Source organism: Osmerus eperlanus, chromosome 1 (genome assembly GCF_963692335.1).
Source record: "Osmerus eperlanus chromosome 1, fOsmEpe2.1, whole genome shotgun sequence".
Taxonomy (NCBI): Eukaryota; Metazoa; Chordata; class Actinopteri; order Osmeriformes; family Osmeridae; genus Osmerus; species Osmerus eperlanus.
The window spans coordinates 7,709,491-7,733,905 of NC_085018.1; the positions used below are offsets into that span (position 1 = coordinate 7,709,491).

The window sequence follows — 24,415 nt, forward strand, 5'->3', positions numbered from 1 at the left end:
GTTTGCTTCAGGGAAAATGTATTTTTAAGAAGCTTCCCAATGGAAACCTCGACAAGACTAAGGTTGTTTGCACCTTGTGCTATGCGGAATTAGTTTACTGTAGGAGTTCTTCCAGTCTCAAATACCACCTAAACGCAAAGCATCCCTTACCTAATGCGGAAGATGCCGGGCCAAGCACTGATGTAGCGCAGGGGAAGAGTCGTCGTCAAACTACGATGTTTGAGTGCAACCGAGGCAAGCCCGTCAGCACAGCTCTATCAGCCAAGCTAACTAATCTAATAAACAGTTCATAAACACAAGTACATCTTATTGAACATAATTTATTTTCATCACCAATTATCATAGTAGAACAGCTTTCTCAAGCAGTTTGTGATGCATTTTGGAAACAGGAGATGAGCCCCTGGTCTAACGCGCCACCTGGCTTGAGAAACCCGTTCTCAAAGACTTACTTTTAGTCATTATTTGGGTAGCACACATATTCTGAATGCCTTTGGCAAAATTCAATGAGCCATTTTAATCTAGATTAATCTAGATTAACGCCAAGATTACAGTGAGATTAATCTAGATTTAAAAAATTATCTATGCCCACCACTAATATTTATATAAATATTTACAGAATATCCTTATTCTTCTGATAACCAGTAGCAACTAATCAAAATATATACTATAATATAGGCTTTTTACAATGGGAGAAAATGAATAGTGAGCAGAATTAAGTTCAAGTTATCGTTGATGCGGCCCCCCAACACATTTCAGGTTTCTCATGTGGCCCCTTGTAAAAATGAATTTCCCACCCCTGAGTTACAGAGCTGGGCCATGGAGCTAACCCATGGAGCTAGGAATTTGATGCTAGGGAGAGTGTGGCAAGCTGGTTTAGCCAAGGCCAAAGGGCAAGAAGGCCAAATTACAGGTGTTGGCCATCTGAAGGGCATCCGACAGCAAGGGGGGACCCGCTATAAGACTTTGGACCATGAAATGTTAGGTCTCAGTTGAGGGAAGCACTTTTAAACAGTAGCTCCTTCTATTTTGAATTTTTTTATTTTGCTTAAAATGTTTTAGTTTGGCAGCTCAGTGAAGCACTTAAAATATATTTTTTTTATATACAGTATAATTGTGCTTCAAATAAAAAAAGTATTTACCTACACCTTAGTCTTGTTTAAAATAATTTACATAATATATATGAATGTATATGGAGCGTGATAAAAAGGTGACCTTGAAATTGTGGCGACGCAAGAATAAATTTGGGTGCGCCTACATTTTGTGCTGGTGCACCTAAATAAAAAAGTAAGGCACACCAGTGCAACCAAGGCAAAAAGTTAGTCTGGAGCCCTGCAACAGGGACGGAGTCAAAGCCTCCATTTACAATTTTGAAAGATTTTAACAAGCATGTAATTACAACAATGAGTGACTTCAATATTTCTTTTAACCTTGTTGGGGAGAGCTAAGGGGACTGTAAACCTTAGGGGTGTTGTCGGAGTGTGTTCGCCCTTGGGTGTCGGTAAGAACACGAGAAGTCCAGAAACGATCAGACTGTTAATGATGATTTAATGAGTAGTGAAAGTATGATGTGGTCTACAAGAAATAAGAGGAATACAATTACTGATGTATATCATACACAAAGGAATAATACACAAATCATATCGTTAAAGAGACCAATTATACATCAAAGCCTGCTGCCCTCAGAGCTCCGAGTGTAAGCTGTCGACTCGCGCACCTCAATCAACAACGCAGCATAAATGAATAGCTTCATAACCAGCGCGTCTGTTATACAGTATAACATTGGCGCTCTTTGCGGTTTATAACTAAACTCTAGCGCTGTCTCCACTCAGTCGACTAGTCGATTTTCTGGTCGATATGCTCTTGGTCGACTAAGATTTTTTTAGTCGGGCTGCCGTAGGGCAGTGTGAGATCTGATTCCCGCTTGTGTCACCATTGCTGAATTAAAGAAATGTTTTACAGAAATTGTAGATTACATTATTTAAGACAAATAAAGCAACTCTAAAAATACATAATTTAAAAGAAAATGTGTTACTGTTTTCCCTTTCATTAATCTGCGCTTTGTTTTTTTGCACACGGTACGAGCACAATTGGCTGCCGAACTAAAAACTGCCATAGCCTACTTTGTCGGTGTTATTAGATAAAATGGCAAAGAAATCTGTGGTATGGCAGAAGACTCGAAAAACGTTGAATGCAAACTCTGCCAACAACGGTTTATTTTTCATAGTTCGATGTCGAATATGATGTAGCCTACCACCTGAAAACCGTAAGTTGGTCTACTTCGCTCTAACGCGCTGGGTTGAAAAATGAATATGCCTATTATAAGAATCACATCCAAATCGAATGACATTATCTTCTCCGGCCAAGACAACAAAATCTTTCTCTGTTGCACCGTTCCCCACTCGGCTTCTACGTAAGTTCGCATGCTGCACTTTTTCAGGCAGTGATCAGCGCGTACATTTATGCATGTCTAGTTGTCAATCTCCCTTCTTACGTATGTATTTCTTTCATATGATCTCTTAAAACAGTGAGGTAAAACATCACACAAAAGGGTTTGTTGAAAAACATTGTGACATTTATAGAAGAAAAAAAAACGTTTCAAATTTCGATTAGTCGATTTTCAGAAGTGTTTAGTCGAGTCTTGGTCGACCAAAGAAAATCTTAGTCGGGGACAGCTCTACTAAACTCGGTAATAACAATACCATAAGCAGCATACATCTATGAACATACATACAGTTACTTACAATTCGTTCATTGGCGCACACTGCTAGCAAACAGCAAACACAACATTAAACTCAACAAAAAACTAGCAAACGCAATTCTCCTCTTGATGCTAGTCACGCTGCTAACGAGTCGCACTGCACTCGCGTCACTAAAGGGCGAAGCTACTGTTTACCAAGTAACCTAGAACACACAGAACACAGTAGCTCTATAGCCTTTTGTACAGCCGCCCCCAAACTGTCAGTTTGCTCGTAACAAAGGCTGAAGGGTAACAGCAGCTGTATCCTCAGGATCATCTCCCTCTGGGATGGCTGGGAGGACAACCAGTCGTGCCACTGGCCGTGTATATGTCTTGTCCTTAATCTTGATCTCTGCTGACCTCACATGACCATCTGCACTTGGATGCACTTTAACTACCCGTCCAATCGACCATAAAGCTCTATGAAGTTGTGGGTCGACTAACATAACTACTGTGTCTTCAGTGCAGGGTTGCCACGGGTCTGGAAAGTACTTGAAAGTGCTTGAATAAAAAAAATAAAAAAAAGTGCTTGAATTTACCGAGCAATGAAGAGGTCCTTAAAAGTGCTTGAATTTAGCCCTTTCCCCCCAGATTTATCACACGCTCCCCCAGCTCCTTCTGAGTAAATCCAAAAATGTTACATGTTGAAGGTATGAAAAAGTCTGTCAGGGCTTTCAGTAATATGCATTTTTTTTTATTATTCCCCATGATTGGCTGGTTGATAATGGGAAATGTAGGTTAGAGCTCCGCCTCCACGTTTACCGGTAAAAGTGAAATCAACCTCGAAACTCTTGTGACAAGTGATATTTGACAAAAAAACTCCTACTCCAGAGCAGGCAGAGCGTGCTGGTCCGAGTGGAACTCCCTGTCTCTCAGTACCAACGTTACCGCCGCTGCGGGTGAAGGTGAGCATGGGTAGCATGACAGCACTCCAATGCACCCGGTTAGCAAACGTACCCCATACGCATTTTCAGCAAAGGTCCTCGGGCATTCAACCCAAGTTGGTATCGCTCTCGAACTTGGTTAGAGAACTCAGCCAAGCTAGATGCATGTTTCTGCTTCCCCTGTCGACAATTTGGAGCCAGAAATGATAAAGACATCACCTTCACTAGACAAGGTTTTACCAATGCGAGTAAATCACTCGCATATGTGACCAAATTTCACGCTAGGCGACAAAAAATTATCTTTAATTAGCCAATGGATCGTAAATTGTTCGAGGAAGGTTATTTTGCTGCTGCTCAACAACGAAAACTGAGATTTTAAGATTACTGTTCTTTGTTCACATTATTCTTGCCCTTCTAATCAGCTCTGCCAACTGCAAAAAAGCCTTCAGTACCGAAAAGAGAATAAAATCAGATGCCCGCAGCAGTCTCACATCCTCACGCCTTTCAGACCTGATCTTCATTTCAACAGAAGGCCCAGAGCTTCAGCAGTTTGATCCATCATCAGCTGTGGAGAGGTGGTTGAAGTCAAGTGGCAGAAATACATTTGCTAAATATTACATCCATATGCAACATAAATAATAATTCAGACAGATAATGTAGGCTACTTTTTTTCAGTTGCATTGTTCATGCATTTCATGGAACAAGTCTGGCGAGTAAAATAAAAAAAATACTAGCCAATGGCGACACAAGCTTCATTGTGTCCGTAGAGGGTTGAATTGGAAAATGTTTATTTTACATAAAGCTCAAAAAACTTGGCGCGCAAATGGCAAAAATAACTCAATAAAATAACTCACGCTGGCATTACAGTAAGTGTCTTTGGGAAGAGTTGGAACTTTGAAGTGAAACCCAGAATAGGGCTAACAAACAATTTATAAAATAATAATATAAATAATTTCTCTTAGGAAAGTGCTTGAAATGTATCATTACAAAAGAGTGGCAACCCGGTCGGCTGGTGTAGCATGCCACTTCTGACGGGCCTGCAGGCTGGGCAAGTAGTTCCTGATGAAGCTAGACCAGAAGTGCTCTGTAAGGACCTGGCAGTGTCTCCATCTGCGTCGGCTGAGAAGTTCGGTCTCGGGGTAAATCACTTGAGACAAGGAACTATCTAGCCGCCCCATCAACAGGAGATTCGGAGTTACTGGATCTGGGTCCGAAATGCTGGAGGATACATATCCCAAAGGCTTAGAGTTTAAGATGTTGGTAACACTTTAGAATAGCTCACACAATTCATAATTTATTAAGCATTTGTTACCTATTAGTTAACGGTTTGTTCACCATTAGTTATTTATTGTTTATACAAAATGTATCATTAGTAAAGCATTTGTTCACACAGTTAGGGTTTAGGTTTAGGGGTTAGGGGTTAGGGTTATGCTTTACTAATGCTTTACTAATGAAACATTTTGTATGAACAATAAATAACTAATGGTGAACAAACCGTTAACTAATAGGTAACAAATGCTTAATAAACTAGAGAGGGTACAATTTCTGGTGAAATTGTAGGGTGTGCTTGCTTGCGTCGGTTGCACAGGGGGGTCCGTTTTTTTATGACATTTTTACAACTGATATTTCTGTATATTTTATATGCGTACTTATTATTTATAAAGATTACATAGATTTAGAAGCATATTTTTTTTGCTGCTCATTTACAACTCAAAATAGGAGTGAAGTGTAAAATGAAATAGATGTCTTCTCATTTCCCCTGCAAGAGGCAGCCTCATCGTTGAATCAAAACGAATACATTTGGCAGACCGGTGTAAAAATTGACCTGATCTCTATGACTTAAACGTCCTTTTAAGTTTTTCCCTTCTCGTGATATTTTCAGGCATTTAGCCTACTTATATTGCATTCATTCATGAATAAAGAACCCCCTTTGAAGATTATTCTACGACGTTACCGGCAGTAGAAGATGGAATCGCGATTCAAACAGTACCATCTGCTAACTGAAAATATGCCCCCAAAAACGTAAATAAGCTTTCATAAAAAGCTCACTGGTAGCGATCATTGTCAGTAACAACGCAAAGTGCGATATAGCCCTGTGTGGAGAAGCTGCCCCGGTAAATTGTACTACTACAGTACAGTAGACTACTGCTGTGTTCGTCTTGGTAGCGATTGCGTTGGTTGAATTGGATTTAACGTTCCGTTGTACGGTTTAGGCTGAAATTAATTATTTTCATGAACAGATTGACAAAGTTTAGGCTGTGGCAATGAAGTTAAGGTTAGTAGTTAGATAGACTATTGATTTAAGTAAGGGGGAGTGCCGAACATGTTCTGTCGCTGTTTGACTTCCTACAGCTGTGTAGATGTTTTTGTAGTGTCTCGCGTAGGCTACAGCGTTGCAGTGAGCAACACTGGTTTGAAACCACAGGTAATGATAATTTCACCCACAAATTGTTTACTTGCAATGTAATATCATAATAAATCCTACAACGAAAATGTATTTGTGAGGAATGTTTATTTTAACGATTGAAAACAGATGCATCATAGACCACTGTAGTATGTGTTGCCCGGGCAACAAAGGCTAATGTCATGATGCTAATGCTTCAGTGAAATAGTAGACCGTTTCCGAAAGTAGATGTGGGCCTACTTCCTTAATAACATCAGCTAATATTGTACATTACATTTCACAATTGTGTTTCACATCACAAAGTAAAATGAGTAAATAGTTATCACCCTGGCCTCTTTGCTTGTGGCGTTTCTGCAGCTGCCTTGCAGTAAAGCTATAGTTAGCCTAGCTATCCCCCAAGTTAACAGATGCAAAACGAATGTTCTGCACGCGTGTTTTCGTGACGTTAGTGACATAGTGACGTTAGTAACGTCAGTGACTGTGGCTAGCAAATTATCCACCGTTAGCTTCATTTTTCGCCACAAAAACTTAACTTGAGCCTAAACCATGCAACGGAACGTAAATAAAAATACAAGCAACTCAATCGCTACCAAGACGATACGTTTGACACCTAGGTTGTCTATGTAGGCCAAATATTGACGAAGATTTATGGGGGCAAAAAGAAATAAAAATAATAAAAATAACTAGAGAGGGTACAATTTCTGGGGAAATTGTAGGGTGTGCTTGCTTGCGTCGGTTGCACAGTGGGGTCCGTTTTTTTATGAAATGTTTACAACTGATATTTCTGTATATTTTATATAAAAATGCATACTTATTATTTATAAAGATTCCATAGATTTAAAAGCATATTTTTTTTGCTGCTCATTTACAACTCAAAATACGAGTGAAGTGTAGAATGAAATAGATGTCTTCTCATTTCCCCTGCAAGAGGCAGCCTCATAGCTGAATCAAAACGAATAAATTTGGCAGACCGGTGTAAAAATTGACCTAATCTCTATGACTTAAACGTCCTTTTAAGTTTTCCCTTCTCGTGATATTTTCAGGCATTTAGCCTACTCATATTGCATTCATTCATTAATAAAGAACCCCCTTTGAAGATTATTCTACGACGTTACCGGCAGTAGAAGATGGAATCGCGATTCAAACAGTACCATCTGCTAACTGAAAATATGCCCCCAAAAACGTAAATAAGCTTGACATTTATTTAGTGGAAAATCGCTCATTCATAAATAGCTCACTGGTAAGCGATCATTGTCAGTAACAACGCAAAATGCAATATAGCCTGTGTGGAGAAGCTGCCCCGGTAAATTGTACTACTACAGTACAGTAGACTACTGCTGTGTTCGTCTTGGTAGCGATTGCGTTGGTTGAATTGGATTTAACGTTCCGTTGTACGGTTTAGGCTGAAATTAATTATTTTCATGAACAGATTGACAAAGTTTAGGCTGTGGCAATGAAGTTAAGGTTAGTAGTTAGATAGACTTTTGATTTAAGTAAGGGGAGTGCCGAACATGTTCTGTCGCCGTTTGACTTCCTACAGCTGTGTACAGTAGATGTTTTTGTAGTGTCTCGCGTAGGCTACAGCGTTGCAGTGAGCAACACTGGTTTGAAACCACAGGTAATGATCATTTCACCCACAAATCGTTTACTTGTAACGTAATGTCATAATAAATCCTACAACGAAAATGTATTTGTGAGGAATGTTTATTTTAACGATTGAAAACAGATGTATCATAGACCACTGTAGTATGTGTTGCCCGGGCAACAGAGGCTAATGTCATGATGCTAATGCTTCAGTGAAATAGTAGACTACCGTTTCCGAAAGTAGATGTGGGCCTACTTCCCTAATAATATCAGCTAATATTGTACATTACATTTCACAATTGTGTTTCACATCACAAAGTAAATAGTTATCACCCTGGCCTCTTTGCTTGTGGCGTTTCTGCAGCTGCCTTGCAGTAAAGCTATAGTTAGCCTAGCTATCCCCCAAGTTAACAGATGCGAAACGAATGTTCTTCACGCGTGTTTTCGTGACGTTAGTAACGTCAGTGACTGTGGCTAGCAAATTAGCCACCGTTAGCTTCACTTTTCGCCACAAAAACGTAACTTGAGCCTAAACCATGCAACGGAACGTAAATCCCAATAGAAGCAACTCAATCGCTACCAAGACGAAACTTTTGACACCTAGGTTATCTATGTAGGCCAAATATTGACTGAGTTTTAGGGGGGCAAAAAGAATAATAATACATATGTGAGAGAACAAAGGTTGTGCTCACACCGAAGGCTTGAGCACACCCAACTAGAAAGGTACATTTCCTGAAGAAAATGTGTGTGTTTGCTGAAAGCAGTTGAAACGATGGTTTTGATGGCTTGAATAGTGAAGAAGGTTATACAATTTTTTTAAAAGAGGTATGTGCTTTAAAAACAAAATGGTGAGAAAACGTGTTAAAAGTATATCTGTCATTGTTATGCATTGCAATATTTTCTCACGGTTGAAAAGGGAGAAAAAAGAGTGATGAAAAGGGTATCTTATTGACTTTCATACATTTTTAAGCGTTAAAAGTATTAAAGAATGAAAGATTGAGAAACAGAAAAAAGTTTGAAGTTAGAAAAATGAGCAAATATAGTGATGAAGAGTATATTGCATAACAGTTATCAATATCATAGCAGACAAAAGTATGTCAGCAGTATTAAGGTGAAAAAAAGTGTTGCTTTGAAACCAAAATGGTGAGACAGTGTTAAAAGTTTATCTGTCATTGTTATGCATTGCAATATTTTCTCACGGTTGAAAAGGCAGAAAAAAGAGTGATGAAAAGGGTGTCTTATTTAATTTCATAAATGTTAAAGCGTTATGTTAGAGCCACTTTACATTTTATTTCATTCTAAACATTTTTAAACCCTTAGTATTAGTTAGACTTGTACACTTCTTATTTAAGATTCTTATATGTTTAATGTGTGCACCTTCCTGCCACAGTAAATTCCTTGTCTGTGTGATGTTTCTTGGCGAATAAAACCCATTCTGAAAAGTATTAATAATTGAAAAATGTAGAAACAGAAAAAAGTTTGAACAGTGGAACAGTGAAGAGCGTTGGCCAATCGGATTGGTTCCTTGTTTCTTGTAACGTAGCAACTGTTGGTCATTGTCAACATTTCTAACCTAGAATCTAGGTTTTAGGTTCAAGATGAAGGAGAAACTAATCATGTGTGCCTGCACAACCAGTCCTGTTCAGACACTTAATTTAAAGATTACATCAAAATAATAATCCATAGTGCAGGGTTGCCGATGTTGTCGTTGTCCCTGGTGAGTTTTTTAAATTCAATCTCGTCACATTATGTGACTTTGTTGTGCAACTGGAAAAGCTAGCTACTCTAACTCAGAATGCTGCTGCAAAAAAGCAGAACTATTGTATCTATCTATCTAAGCGGATCATTTCTAGCAAGTGTGTCAAAGTGGTATTTTTACAGACTGTATTAACACCGTAGGCGTGAATAATGCATGCATCGTCATTGCCGTCCATCTTTAGCCGAAGAAGCTAGAGAGAGGATGCAATGGGAGATTTCCTACAGTAAGGTAGATACTGCTTCAAATTGAAAACGGAGACGATCTTTTGATTAAAGAGTTCCTTAACCTCTGTTGTCAATATCGCCGATAAAAAGTAAATACTGTTACAAAGCATTTGTTTGTAGGTAACGAACGATAGACGTAGCTGGTTTCGCCGTTCTATGGCAGCTACAGTACTGTATGATGACAGTTGTAGCTAGCGTTGTAAGCACTCGTCACTAGAATGGCCATAACTTAACTCTAACATAACTCTAACATGGCCTGTAATTTGTATTGAAAGTGCTTGAAAATTAGCTTGTCTAATGTATGGTGGACTGAGAAAACATATTTGTCAAAGCGGAGCGAGCGGATGTCGTGGGAGAATTCCTACTGTGTTAGATTTACTGCTTCAAATTGAAAACGGAGAATATATTTAGAGTAAAGACAAGTTTCTTAACGTCTGTGTTCAATATCGTCAACTAAAAGTAAAAACTTTTCAGTTACGAAGCTTTTGTTCGTAGTAACGCCAGCTGCAGTAAACCATTCGTGACCCCGGTTTGGCTGTTCGTGACAGTCGGATATGACAGTGTTGAGCCTCGATTTTTGCAGATTTCTGTGAAACTTTCTTAAAGAAAAATAATCTAGCTAGATTATGTACACTTTAAGTTCAATGTCCATACCTTGTTTGGCCAATTTGGTCGATTGTGGAAAAAAGTAGAACCGTTTTTAGTTATGGCGAGCCATCGCGCTAGCTTGGAATTGTGTTATCCCACTCATCACTTCAGTGGTCATAACTTTTAAACAAAATAGTCTATCTTAAATCTGTCTGCTGTTCTGAATTCACGACAAAAGTACGCACATTTCATACGCTCTAACTTATCCTCTATCTTGTAGTGAAAGTGGTTAAAAATGAGGTTTTCTAAAAAAAGTAATGCAGACGGAGAAGATTTGTCAGAATGGCTCCGTGAAATCGTCTTGATAAAGGATGATTTGCATGATCATGATCATATAAATATTTACATCATTAGAAAGCCCTAAATCTTGTCTTCAAAATGGTATATACAGTTCAGGTATATTATTTATATATTAAGTCTGTATAAAGTCTGCATATTCAGGCAGGAAAGTGTTAAACAGTGTCAAAAATTTACGCAGTGAGAAACAGTTCTGTCAGTGCATGACGTCACAATTGAATTTGACTTGAACATTCTGAACCATTGAAACCCATTCATTTTTTTTAGCACTTTAACCCTTGTGTTATCTTCGGGACATTCTGACCCATCAGTCATTGTGACCCACCGTCGTATTGCGACAACTTTACCACATACAGAAACAAAGTAAAGCATTTTATTTTAACCGTTGGGCTTTCTCAGACCCCCTACATTGCAAAGGTTAAAATAAAATTATTTTTAGTTGTTTTTGTATTGGGTAAAATTGGGTAAACACAACAATGATTCGTTATGAACCTTTGGGTCATGTGACCCGAAGGCAGCACAAGGGTTAAACTTTAATACCTTAAAAACGTTAAAAGTTATCAATGAGAAAAGTAATAGCACACTAGAGCAGTTCAGACTTTATCAAATGAAGTTTGAACGGTGTTTCTAGCTTAAACGGTGTGAAAGGGGTAGACGACGGAAAAAAGTGGGAGGAAAATTAAAAAATAAAATAAAAATAATAATAAGTATGCAGAATAACAATAGTGTTTTTGCTTGCAGCAAACACACTAATAATATATATGTGAGAGAACAAAGGTTGTGCCCTTGCCGAAGGCAAAGCACACCCAATAAATAAATATATATGTGAGAGAACAAAGGTTGTGCCCTTGCCGAAGGCAAAGCACACCCAATTATGAATTGTGTGAGCTATTCTAAAGTGTTACCAAGATGTTTTCCACTTCTATAAGGAGTCTTCAGCACTTCCTCCGTCACAGGCTGGCCCCCCACGGTGGTGTAGAGTGCGATGGAGCGGACCTCTCTTTCCCAGGCTCCCCCAAAGTGAGGTGCACCAGGAGGGTTGAAACGGAAGGCAATCTTCTGTTTAGCCAGCTGCTGCTGCAGACCTGGCGACGTAGCAGAGAACGCTTCGCGCAGCTCCCTCTCTCCTCCTCTAAAGTTTGTTCCCTGGTCAGAAAACAACTCAGCAGGCATCCCACGACGGGCAGTAAATCTCTGAAGAGCCATTAGAAAGGAATCAGCATCCATATTGGTCAAGAGATCCAAGTGAACACATCTAGTGGTGAGACACTTGAATATGATTCCCCATCTCTTCTCTGTCCGCCTCCCCATTTTAACAGGAAAGGGTCCAAAGCAGTCCATGCCTGTTGAATGAAAGGCTGGCTTGTTGAGTCGTAGGCGTGCGGTTGGTATGTCAGCCATCTTGGGGACAGCCGGTCTGGCCTTCCACCTCCGGCAGTCTCGCTGGCCCCTGGAGAGTCCATCCTAGCCTGGTCAGGATGGCTGCTGGCCCACCAGGTGGACCAAACCATACTGGTTCGATGGGAGTGATCAAGTGAGAATTATCGGCTCCAATGAGGATCAAGGGGCTGGGCATTCTCGAACGACCGTAGTGGTAGACCAGACAGGTGCTTGTACTTCTTCTGAAGGCTAGTTACAGGATAGGAGTGTTCGGATAACCCCAGGCGTGTGGCTGTAAAGGCATCTTTAATGAGAAAACTAGTCTTGGGCTGTGAGACTGGGGAAATGCGGAATGTCACTGCTGCACCCCGGATACTCTGAATATCTTGCCTTATTGTTCTCAAGGCGAGATCCTCAGGAGTACCTTGTAGTCCAAGCTTCCTCGCCGCCTCTGGGAGGAGCATCGTACGTTCTGACCCATCGTCCAGTATAGCGTACGTGTCAAGGGTACGGCTTCAGTGTTGAAGGTGCACTCTGATGACTTTGAGCAGGACACGGCTGGGGTCTGCTGGCCTCTCCAGATAGAGCACCTCAGCTGTTGTGCTGACCAGATAACTCTCTTCCTGGTGTGCCTCCTTCAGGGCTCTGAAGTTTACCTCATGAAGAACTGATAGGTGTTTTCCTTTACAGATGGTACAGGGCTTCTTCAGCGTACATTGGGCTGCCTGATGGGATCTCCCACAACGCCAGCACCCTTTGTTCGTCTTAATCCACTTTATTTTGTCCTTAGGCAACTGCTGATAGGTTGCACACTGACTGAGGTAGTGGTCTATGGTGCCACAGTAAGGGCAATAAGGCTTAGCTTTACCTTTCTTCTTTCCTGCAGCTAGGGTAGCCTAGGAGGCAGCGGCATCGCTTTCAGGCTGATCTCTGGCTCCATGCAGAACTGTGGTGGTTCGTTTCCATTGACGTACCTCATTGGGTACCTCGTCCTTCGGGACTCATCCACTGAAAGAGAGCTAAGGGGACTGTAAAACTAGGGGTGTTGTCGGAGTGTGTTCGCACTTGGGTGTCGGTTAGAACACGAGAAGTCCAGAAACGATCAGACTGTTAATGATGATTTAATAAGTACTGAAAGTATGGTGTGGTCTACAAGAAATAAGAGAAATACAATTACTGATGTATATCATACACAAAGGAATAATACACAAATCATGTCGTTAAAGAGACCAATTAAACATCAAAGCCTGCTGCCCTCAGAGCTCTGAGTCTAAGCTGTCGACTCGCGCACCTCAATCAACAAAAAACTAGCAAACGTAATTCTCCTTTTGATGCTAGTCACGCTGCTAATGAGTCGCACTGCACTCGCGTCACTAAAGGGCGGAGCTACTGTTTACCAAGTAACCTAGAACACACAGAACACAGTAGCTCTATAGCCTTTTGTACAAACCTAAATTATTTGGAAAATGTTACTTTTCTGAGTTTACTGTCAGTGTCACTTAACCACTCATCTCACATCCCATTCGCTGTTCACCTCGCTAGTCAATCTACAGTAGCCTACTTCAGACAGGCTTTGGCCAACACGACATGCCGATTATTTTCTTCTTAAAAATCTTGATTTGATTTGGGGACAATGACATGGCTGGATAGCTGGCTAGTCTTGTTGTTTAACATACTGTCAAATTATAATTACTGTTTGGAGAATGTCAACTTTGATGCGGTCGTCTCACATCCATTTGCTATTCAACTCGCTCCACATGCTGCGGCCATACTGTAGCCTAGAACTAGTATATGGCCAATACTTTCTCGTGAAAATCTTGATATTGTTTTTGGGACGGTGACATGGCTGGTTAGCTAGCTAATCTTCTTGTCAAACATACTGTAAAATTATATTTACTGTTTGTCAACCGTACACAATGTTATTGCCTTTGAATCTGGCTAGCATAACGTTAGCTTTCGGGCTAATAGCTCAGCCAAAGGAAAGCCGGTGTTGGTTCTATGAGCTGAGCAGACTAGAAATATCTGTCGGATAAGGTTTAAAAAAAACGTTAGATTTCTATTGCAAAACGCATGAAAACATAAATTAATGTTTGTAAAAAAAAATCTTTGGCAAGTGACCATGGTATAAGCGGATAATGCCCTTCGAGGTGTACAATATCACCTGATAATAGTCGGGCATTATCCCTTACATGAGGCAGGCTTAAGCGATCCTGTCTGGGTCATATGCCTGAGTCATATGACACCCCACCTAGCATTTCCATAGGGCCGACACACATAGCTTAAAGTGCACCTGATTAGAGGCAAATACTTGTCACTGTTCGCTGTGTCACTGAAAGCCTAATTTGAACCCAGCGTTTTAGTTTAGATATAGCACTTATTGTTGTGTTGTGAAATTATACGTTTGATAATGATACTTCTAAAAGGACACCTTTTTTTTGTGGAAGTAATTTTCTTCAGTTTCTAACATCGTTATCTAAGGTCAAAACGTGAAGTCATCGTTAATAAGTTTACTCTATAGTCATTTCTCTTTCATTTTGGGTTGCACAGTAACAGTTGGTAGCAACTTTGTTTGGGAGTCTGGGTCCTACCAGATTTTGCACTCGTGCACACTCGAACACACAATCGAATGTGCCATTGAAGTGTTGGTCATCCTAACTGTATATCGTTTCTTTCTGTCTTTACCAGGAATGGGAAGCTGCCGGTGAATGGCGAGGAGCAGACCAACGTGCCCCACATCTACGCAATCGGTGACATCCTGGAGGCCAAGTGGGAGCTGACACCCGTGGCCATCCAGGCCGGCAAGCTCCTAGCACGCCGCCTCTTTGCTGGTGCAACACTCAAGGTCGGCTCGGCCACTGTGTCCGCTCTCGCCTGTTACAATTTTACTGCTTTGTCTGAAGCCGGCTGACACTTGGCATAGACTTTTACTTCTTTTACTACATTTCACTTATTTTAGTGTTTTGTTGATTACTAGGTCCCAGGCTACTCTGTAGGCCTGATGGCTTCTGACTCTTAATTACACTCTTAATATGGATGGTGCCAAATATGAATAATTATTGGATGGTGTCAGTATTAATAATTAACAAACTATTAGCATTTAGGTTATATATTGTTCTACCTTTTTGTGTAATTTTACAGCTACGTTAGACCGTTGTTTCATCTCCACCTTGTAATATTCACATTTGATCCCGTATCTTTGTGTGTCACAGTGTGACTACGTCAATGTGCCCACCACAGTGTTCACCCCTCTGGAGTATGGCGCCTGTGGCCTCTCTGAGGAGAGGGCTGTTGAACTCTACGGACAAGACAACATTGAGGTGAGTCAGACACGACTGCTTTTTTGAACTCCATCCTGGTTAATTATTGGGTGTGCTCAAGCCTTCGGGGAGCACAACCATTGTTCTCTCACATATATACTCACATGTATATTCTTATTATTATTTATTTTCCCACCCCTAATGATCCCTCAATATTTGGGCTACATAGACAACGTCGGTGTCAAAAGGCTTGTCTTGTTAGCGATTGCGTTGCTTGTATTTTTATTTAAGTTCCGTTGCACGGTTTAGGAGGTTACAATGTTTTTGTGGCAAAAAGTGCCTTGTGTGCACAAAAGGAACTCAGTGCTAGCCTACCTCACAACGCCAGCACACGTTAGCAATGACGCATAGATACGACGTGCATAGATGTGCTTGTAAGACAGTTGCACAGCAAGTATCGTATCGTGCCGTGGTGTGCTAGCAGCATCATACATTTAAGCAATTCAAGACTTGCATGTACAGTGAGTAATGTCACATTAAACTTGAGAGGGTACAATTTCTGGGGAAATTGTAGGGTGTGCTCGCTTGCGTCGGTTGTAGGTGGGTCCGTCCCCTTAAGTTTTTCCCTTCTAGTGATATTTTCAAGCATTTAGCCTACTTGTATTGCATAATTCATTAAAAACCCCCTTTGAAACAAGCTACTGTAACAACGTTGTCACCGGCAGTATTTCAGACGGAATCGCGATTCAAACAGTACCGTCTGCTAACTGAAAATATGCCCCCAAAAACGTAAATAAGTGTGACATTAATTTAGGGGGAAATGGCTAATTCAAAAGAAGTTTGCTATGAGCAAGCTAGCTGCTGTTGCTAGACAAACGTCACTGAGAAAGCGCCAGAAATGAGAATGTTTCTTTTGACAAAGTTTAGGCTGTGGCACTGAAGCCAGCCACACACCACACAAGCTTGAGCTTAAATACATTCTTTAATGTGACATTACTTACTGTACATGCAAGTCTTGATTTGCTTAAATGTACATGTATGATGCTGCTAGTACACCACGGCACGATACGATATTCGTTGTGCAACAGCACATATTTGCACGTTATATCCATGCGTCGTTGCTAACGTAACAATGTTGTCACCGGCAGTATTTCAGATGGAATCGCGATTCAAACAGTACCATCTGCAAACTGAAAATATGCCCCCAACAACGTAAATAATCTTAACACCTATTTAGGGAGAAATGGCTAATTCAAAAGAAGTTTGCTACAAGCAAGCTAGTTGCGTTGGCTAGCCAAACTTCACTGAGTGAGGGGATTGTTTGAAAGCGCCGGAAATGAGAATGTTTGTTTTGGCATAAAGTTTAGGCTGTGGCACTGAAGCCAGCGACGCACCACACAAGCTTGAGTTTAAACTTTACATACATTCTTTAATGTGACATTACTTACTGTACATGCAAGTCTTGATTTGCTTAAATGTACATGATGCTGCTAGTAGTAGCAAAGAGTCAATCTAAGTTCTTTGGTAGTAGTACACCACGGCACGATACGATACTCGCTGTGCAACAGCACATCAATCCATGCATCGTTGCTAACATGTGCTGACGTGGTGACGTAGATAGCACTGAGTACCCTTCGTCGACTAAAGGCACTTTTTTGCCACAAAAACTTTGTAACCTCCTAAACCGTGCAACGGAACGTAAATAAAAATACAAGCAACGCAATCGAGACCAAGACAAACATTTTGACACAGGTGTTGTTTATGTAGTCCAAATATTGACTGATCCCTTGGGGGGCGAAAATAAACAATAATAAATAACTACAAATGCTAAAAAAGCTGAAAAGTTTACATTTAGTAGAGAGTTATAAGCTGAAGCTTCAAAGTGACCGAAAGGTATTTTTGAAAGGGGCTGGAGCAGCATTCCAACAATGATTGGAAAGGATTTACCATTACTTTTAAAGGGAGAATAATTTGCACAAAAACTTTAATATTTTAAAAAGTATAAAAGTGAGAAATGAGAAAATACCCGCAAGCTGAAAGCTGAAATGAATTTCAAAAATGTGTGAGTCACACAAAAGAGGCAGTGTGGAAGCTGAACTGCATCATCTAACAAAGCTAAGAGCTAAAATAGCCTACAATGCGGGAGAAGCTGAAAGCTGAACTGATAAACAGAAGAAGTAGGCTAGCTAGTCATAACAAGAATATTATAGATTTAACAGCTGAAATTATAGTTGGGATAGTAATAGCAGTAGCAGATGTAGCCTACCATTGAGTGTGTTTACTCGGCTTTCTTAGTAGGATTCAATGTGTTGATGGAATGAAACATACAGCAGTAGGGCCGATACAGGAAGACACAGCGACACTTTGTTGCAGAAGGATGATGGTGCAAGTTTCGTCTTGTAAATTGTATTAGGTTGAAATACTATCAAACTCTGTCTTGTGACTCCACTAATCAGCTAATACCAATCACCTGTGTGAGAGACTGAGTGGTGTGTGTCTGTCGTTGCCACGGTGATGGCGCAGCTATGATTGCTAACGTGCTGAAGATAGAGAATAACATAAATGTAGCTTGAAACCACACCTCAAACAAGTTAACCTAGACGCAAAACTATACGTCCAATACAAAAAATAAGGATATTTTCCGAGACGCAAGACTCTGCCGAAACCAGAGATGTCCTTTATATTTCTGTGCGGTCAGAAATACAACTTTACCGGCAGTTTCAAAATCTTGTTCTTTTTGCTTTCTCTGACGATTTTGTCACCAGATTTGCATTGGTCTCTATGGGGCAAGAGTTGGACTTTGTCTCGCTTTCGTGGGGCTCTGAACAAATGTGTACGTCTGTTGGATTCAACAGACAACTGTCTACGACCAGCACAAAATTAGCTATCTATTGATCCAAAAATGAAGCATGAAGAGCGAAAATTGTGGCAATGCTGGCAAACTAGAAATATTTTTTCAACAACATCCGAAGCTCCCCTCCACTCTAAGCGTTTCAGTCTGCACTCTAGGCTTTCACGTACACACCCATGTAAATCTCAGAAACGGCTTGAAAAAGTCATGAAACATAATCAGTGATATTGAAAAAAGTTGAATAGATATCAAAAAGCTGATTTTTTAAAAAATAGTTTAGGGTTTTGTCAAAATTTTAAAGTTTAAATGGTGGATGTAGCTGAAAGATTGAGGAAGAAGAAGGATTTGAAAGTTGAAGAAGTGATTGAGAGGATTTGAAAAAAAAACTCAATTGGAAAACCATGTTAAAAATATTATGAATATTGATTTATATTAATTCAAGCATAAGAGGTTCAAAGCTGAAAAGTCATAGCAGGAATGGCCTGCAACTGCTGAATTTTTTGATAGCCGAACGGTTTTCATAGCTGAAGATTTGAAGACGCTGAAACTAGGGCTGCAACTAACGATTATTTTAATAATCGATTAATCTATCGATTCTTTTTTCGATTAATCGATGAATCGGATTAAAAAAACAAAAAAGCATTAATTTCCAACCCTTTATTCAAAAACAGAACTGACAGTGCAAATTCACAGCGCAAAAAATCTTCAGAATGTGCACAAACAGGCACACAATTTCGAAAAAGTTATTAATATTAGCGTGGATTTAATGCTATTTTCCAAGATGAGCAATTAATTTGAGTTTTGTTTAAAACGTTATTGAAAATTGAAAGGTTGTGGAAGTAACCAAGACTTTATTAGAATAATCTAGTGTATATTTAAGATTTTTTGACACAATTATAAAAAAGTTAAGATATGCAAGGATTAAGATATTTTCAAATATTTTTGATTTTCTATCATTTTATTTGAAACTTAATTGAAAAAGTAAAGGCTGTGGAAGTATACCAGACATTAAGATACTCTGGTGTCTGAGGTTTTATATTCCTAAAAATATTATAAAAGTCTAAAAGTCATTTTTCAAAATGGTATGGGTTGTTTTCACCCGGTCCCTAACGTGATGCTGCAAAGTAGCGTCTTCCGAATGTGAGACGAATGTCGAATATGAAACTAACTTCACCTCGGTCAATTAACACACTGTTTCGATGTATTTAGTGTGAAATGCTCCCACACCTTGGATGACTTGGGTCGTACTGATTTCTCTGCCTCCGCCATGTGTTTCAGAACAACGTTACTCAACAACGTCTCTCCGATGGCCTTTCCTCTACCTCCGCTCCGCGCTCAACTTAACTTTTTTTTTAAATACTCAAACATCTCCGCGACATATTGAGTGGCGTAATAATCGCGCGACACAACAAATCGATAATGAAATTCGTTGCCAACGCTTTTAATAATCGATTTTAATCGATTTAATCGATTAGTTGTTGCAGCCCTAGCTGAAACGTGCCACGGAAGAAATAGAAGAAGTTGAATAAAGATTCAAGGAACAATACTTGGAATGCTGAAGCAGCATTCCAACAATAAGAATATGAAGAAGTTGAATAAAGATTCAAAGAACAATACTTGGAATGCTGAAGCAGCATTCCAACAATTACACATGTAAACGGAGTAATCGTATTATTGGCATGAACCGACAATTGCTAGTAATCGGGTTTCTCATGGTCAAGTAAACGCACCAATCACGTTGACAGCGGAATGTTGATTCAACGTAGTTTCAATGAAGTTTGCTATCTGGGACCTGTGTGAGAGACTGAGTGGTGCGTGTCTGTCGTTGCCACGTGATGGTGCAGCTATGATTGCTAACGCGCTGAGGGCAGAGAATAACAGAAATGTAGCTAGAATCCACACCTCAAACAAGTTAACCTAGACGCAAAACTGTACGTCCAATCCAAAAAATAAGGATATTTTCCGAGACCCAACTCTGCCGAAACCAGAGATATTCTTTATATGTCTGTGCAGTCAGAAATACGACTCTACCTGCAGTTTCGAAAACGTGTTCCTTTTGCTTTCCTGGTGCGTTTTTGTTTGGTTGCCACGGCGATGGAGCAGCTGTGATCGCTAACGAGCTGTGCAGAGAGAATAACTAATGTAGCTAGAATCCACACCTCAAACAAGTTAACCTAGACGCAAAACTATACGTCCAATCCAAAAAATAAGGATATTTTCCGAGACCCAAGACTCTGCCGAAACCAGAGATGTCCTTTATATGTCTGTGTGGTCAGAAATACGACTCTATCGGCAGTTTCAAAATCTTGTTCCTTCGGCTTTCTCTGACGAATTTTACCCACCTCTCCATTGAAGTTAGTGAGAGAATTTGAAAGGCTGCTCTCGCTTCAAGGCTCATAGCTGAAAATATGTAAATGTGAGTTCTTTAGTAGTTACATTGGCTGAAAGAGGAAACATTTTAAGGTATAACTTGTTTCTGTAAGTTAAACTATATGAAAGTTAGAGGAATTTGTTTGACAATTTAGTTGAATATCAGAAAAAGAACAGCCAGCAGTGTGCCACTCTGCTCATTCATAAAAATCAAGAAGGAGCAAAAAGGTTCATGTATTTGAAACTGTCATAATTCAAAATTGGCTGAATATTTGAAAAAGCTGAATCATTTGGGAATAGCTGAATGTCTTGTGAACATTTTAAAAGTTGAATGGTGTCTCTAGCTGAAAGTATGCTGAAGTAGTTAAGTTTGAAAGAGGAGGAAGCTTTTTTAATGATTTGAAAGAATTTACCATTACTTTTAATGGGAGAATAATTTGCACAAAAACCTTATTATTTTAAAAAGTATAAAAGTGAGAAATACCAAAAGTCATAAACCCAGTCCAACATCTCCTGAAGGAGCTGAACGTTTTGATTCCAAAATTGTAGGAATCGGTGAAAGTATGCAGGACTAGTTAAAGGCCAAAAAACCTACGGAAGAAATACGAAGTTGGAATAATAAAGAGAAACAGGAAAACAATATATATGTGAGAGAACAAAGGTTGTGCCCTTGCCGACGGCAAAGCACACCCAATAATACATATGTGAGAGAACAATGGTTGTGCCTCGCCAAAGGCGTGAGCACACCCAATAATTTATTTAAACTCAAGCTTGTGTGGTGCGTCGCTGTCTTCAATGCCACAGCCTAAACTTTATGTCAAAAGAAGAAAAAAATCATTTCCGGCACATTCAAACAATCCTCTCAGTGAAGTTTGTCTAGCAACAGCAGCTAGGCTAGCTTGCTTATAGCACAATTCAGCTTCTCCACGCAGGGCTCTAGACTGAGACCAAATGGTCGCTTTTGGCTTTGTTACTGACAATGATCGCTTCCAGCAAACTTCTTTTGAATTAGCCATTTCCCCTAAGCTTATTTACGTGTTTGGGGGCATATTTTCAGTTAGCAGATGGTACTGTTTGAATCGCGATTCCATCTGAAAAAAACTGCTGGTGACAATGTTGTTAGAATAGCTTGTTTCAAAGGTGCTTCAGCTTGTTTCATAATAAACGGAACCATCTGCAACCGACGCAAGCAAGCACACCCAACAATTTCCCAAGAAATTGTACCCTCTCTAGTTTTCATTTGATTGATCAGTTGACCAACTCGACTGTTTGCGTGCTAGCTTATACATATGCCTGCAGCCAATACAAATATGGCGGCTAACCTGCTAGTAAATACATATTTGGTGGATAACTTGCTAGGTAATACATGTATGACACAATTCATTCATAGCAGCTTGGAACCCCTTTCTCACAAATATTTACTCTTGCGTCTGACATCTGATAATTCGTAATTTAATGCCAGGTAAAGAAGCTTGAGGGCGTAACCACCCTCCTGCTTTTAAGCTAACACTTTTCATTACCCCAGGTGCGTTTGCTTAGATTCCGCAAAGTCTGCCACAAAGTAGGTTTGCAAGTTATGAGTGTGTCGGGAGGAGGTGTTGGGCAGGGTTGCCAGGTCTGTGTGACAAAACCAGCCCAATGGCCAATCAAAACTAGCCCAAAAACCAGCCCAATGGCCAATAAAACCAGCCCAAAAACCAGCCCAATATCAGAACTCAAAATATGCCCCTGCCAAACCGTATACACTGCTTTTAAAGTCCAACAGCATTGCTATCATTGCCAAATGTTTAGTATGCCAGCATTAAAAGCAGTTTTCAGAAGGTTTTCTCAGGAGACTGAGAGCATTAGGCACGTGTGCACACGCACAGTGCGTGTGTGTATGAGGGCTTGTCCCATGTCAATGTGTGTACGTGCTGATCTGGAGTCAGTTTGGTAGGATTTGGGTATAAATTATTTCATTTAAAATATGGATTTTTAAGATATTCATGTAATTTGTATGCAAAATAGGTCTACCCGAACCAGCGGACAAAAAATTCAACCCGCGGCAACATTTCAAAAGTAGCCCAATTCCGCGGGAAAACCGCGGACCTGGCAAGACTGGTGTTGGGTAGCCTGGTCCTAACCAGACTCTCGTACATTTCATTTGTACAGAGACTCTGGCCTCGCTCCATCGCCTTAGCCAATTCCTTCACAACTACTGTAACAGAGCTAGCTGCCGTAGCTGGAAAATCTAACTGTTCCCGAACCCCATGGGGAGGAGGGACACAATCATGGCCACCAACAAAACTCAGCAAAACTTGTTCTTGCTCTGGCTTTAGCTTATGGATATTCGGCAGCGTTGCCACAACGGACCGAATGGCTTCGCTCGCATCTTTCTCCGCCGCCATTACGGAACTACAACACAAACTAGCGCACGACAGCCACTCCCTCTGTTCGCTGATTGGCCGGTAGAAAATTAACCTGAGACATCTGACTTACTTACCTCATGGCCAGACCTAGTACAGAAGCAAAATCAAAATTGAGCGGAAGTACGTAGGAGGGCAGAGCCAGGCTAGGTGTTGGGAAGACTGGCGTAGTAAAAAATGCTGCTGCTCCTACTCCCAAATGGCCTCTTTATCACTGAAAAAAAGAAAATAAATTCCTTTACAAAACCACAATTCGAAAAATAACATATTTCAGTCAATCTAGCACACTTACTTTAGGATATTTCATATTACAAAATTAGTAATTGCCTGTCTTCCAGAGCAAAGCTTGGCTTAACGCCATGCTGAACATATTCCCCACCTATCTGAGACAATACTCATTCAATCAATGCTGTCAACATTCCAAGTTGAAATAATTTTCTAGTGGGAGAGAGGGGCACAATAATAAAGTCAAGTCATCTTTCTTTGTGGAATGTCATGTAGATGCGTGTGTTGGGGCTAGAGACTAAAGCGTATGAAAATTCCCTTTAGTATCCACGAGCAAGGATATTTGTTTGTGTTCTGCTCAAGCCCAATTCTACACCTGCGTACATCAGTTGATGCATACTATCAAACGGGTGCGATTAGAGCGCTACATTGGAAAGTCTCGTGTGGTATACTAATGTATTAATATTTCTGTCTTAGTTTGTTTTGCACTAGCACAAGTCTCAAAAAGCAGGTCATTAGTATTTTCGTCTTATATTTTGATACTTCTCATAATAGCAAAGCATCTCTCACCCCTTGTTAACTGTAAGAGCCAATTCAATGTTTTGTGTAAATTGCCTGTTATTTGTTGTTTCTTAATAATTACAGGTTTACAGTGTAATTATTATGTTTCTTTGATATGTACAAGGTGTATACTTTTTATTTCATTTAATTTGTACTATTAGATGTTTTATATGCATGCGGCGCGCCTGCGCAGTTGTGGAAAGTCCATGAGGCTGCAGGTTAATGGAGACAAGCAGCATGGGAGAAGAAATGTTTATTTTACCGTTTTGAAATCACTAGAAAAGGTGGAATTCTATGGTCTTAGAAGCTGTTATTTGTATTAAGATAGTCAGGAAAATACATTATTTATTCAAAGCCTATTTTCTTAAAGGGGTCATTAATTGCAGAACCGAATTTACCTTGTCACAGTTGAATAACGACAGTTCAGTGGGTAAAATGGACATACAGTGAACCCCAAAAACCATTAACACCTTTTTCCTATGAAAATCTCACAATTAAAAAATGTAGCTGTAAAACGGTCGGTTTTGAAAAAGCAACCGAACTGACGTCAGTTTGGTGGCTCCACCTTTTTTCTGTACCTTTGTCCTGCCTGTATCTAGCATCGGTAGAATGTGTGATGATTTAGTTTATTGGCAATGGGGCTAATGTTATCTCATGTTCCTGAATGTGTTTCATTCAAATAAATAACCCATTTTGTCATGTAAATCTACAATTCAAGATGCATGTTTGTCCAGATCTATTTTTCAGCAAGATAGCTAGAGCTAACTGAAGCTGAGTTGAATCACGATAGTTTGTTTGCTAAGCTGTAGTGCTAATGTTACCCACCTAA

At 40.0% G+C, this 24,415-nt stretch overlaps 1 protein-coding gene across 1 annotated transcript in view; it reads left to right on the top strand.

Moving 5' to 3' along the window:
- Positions 1–24,415, top strand: part of txnrd3 (thioredoxin reductase 3) — a 73,570-nt gene that overhangs the window by 44,227 nt on the left and 4,928 nt on the right. The window contains exons 12-13 of the mRNA XM_062456429.1: positions 14,603–14,759; positions 15,127–15,234. Of these exons, the coding sequence (XP_062312413.1) occupies positions 14,603–14,759; positions 15,127–15,234 (265 nt within the window). The remainder of the gene's footprint in view (positions 1–14,602; positions 14,760–15,126; positions 15,235–24,415) is intronic.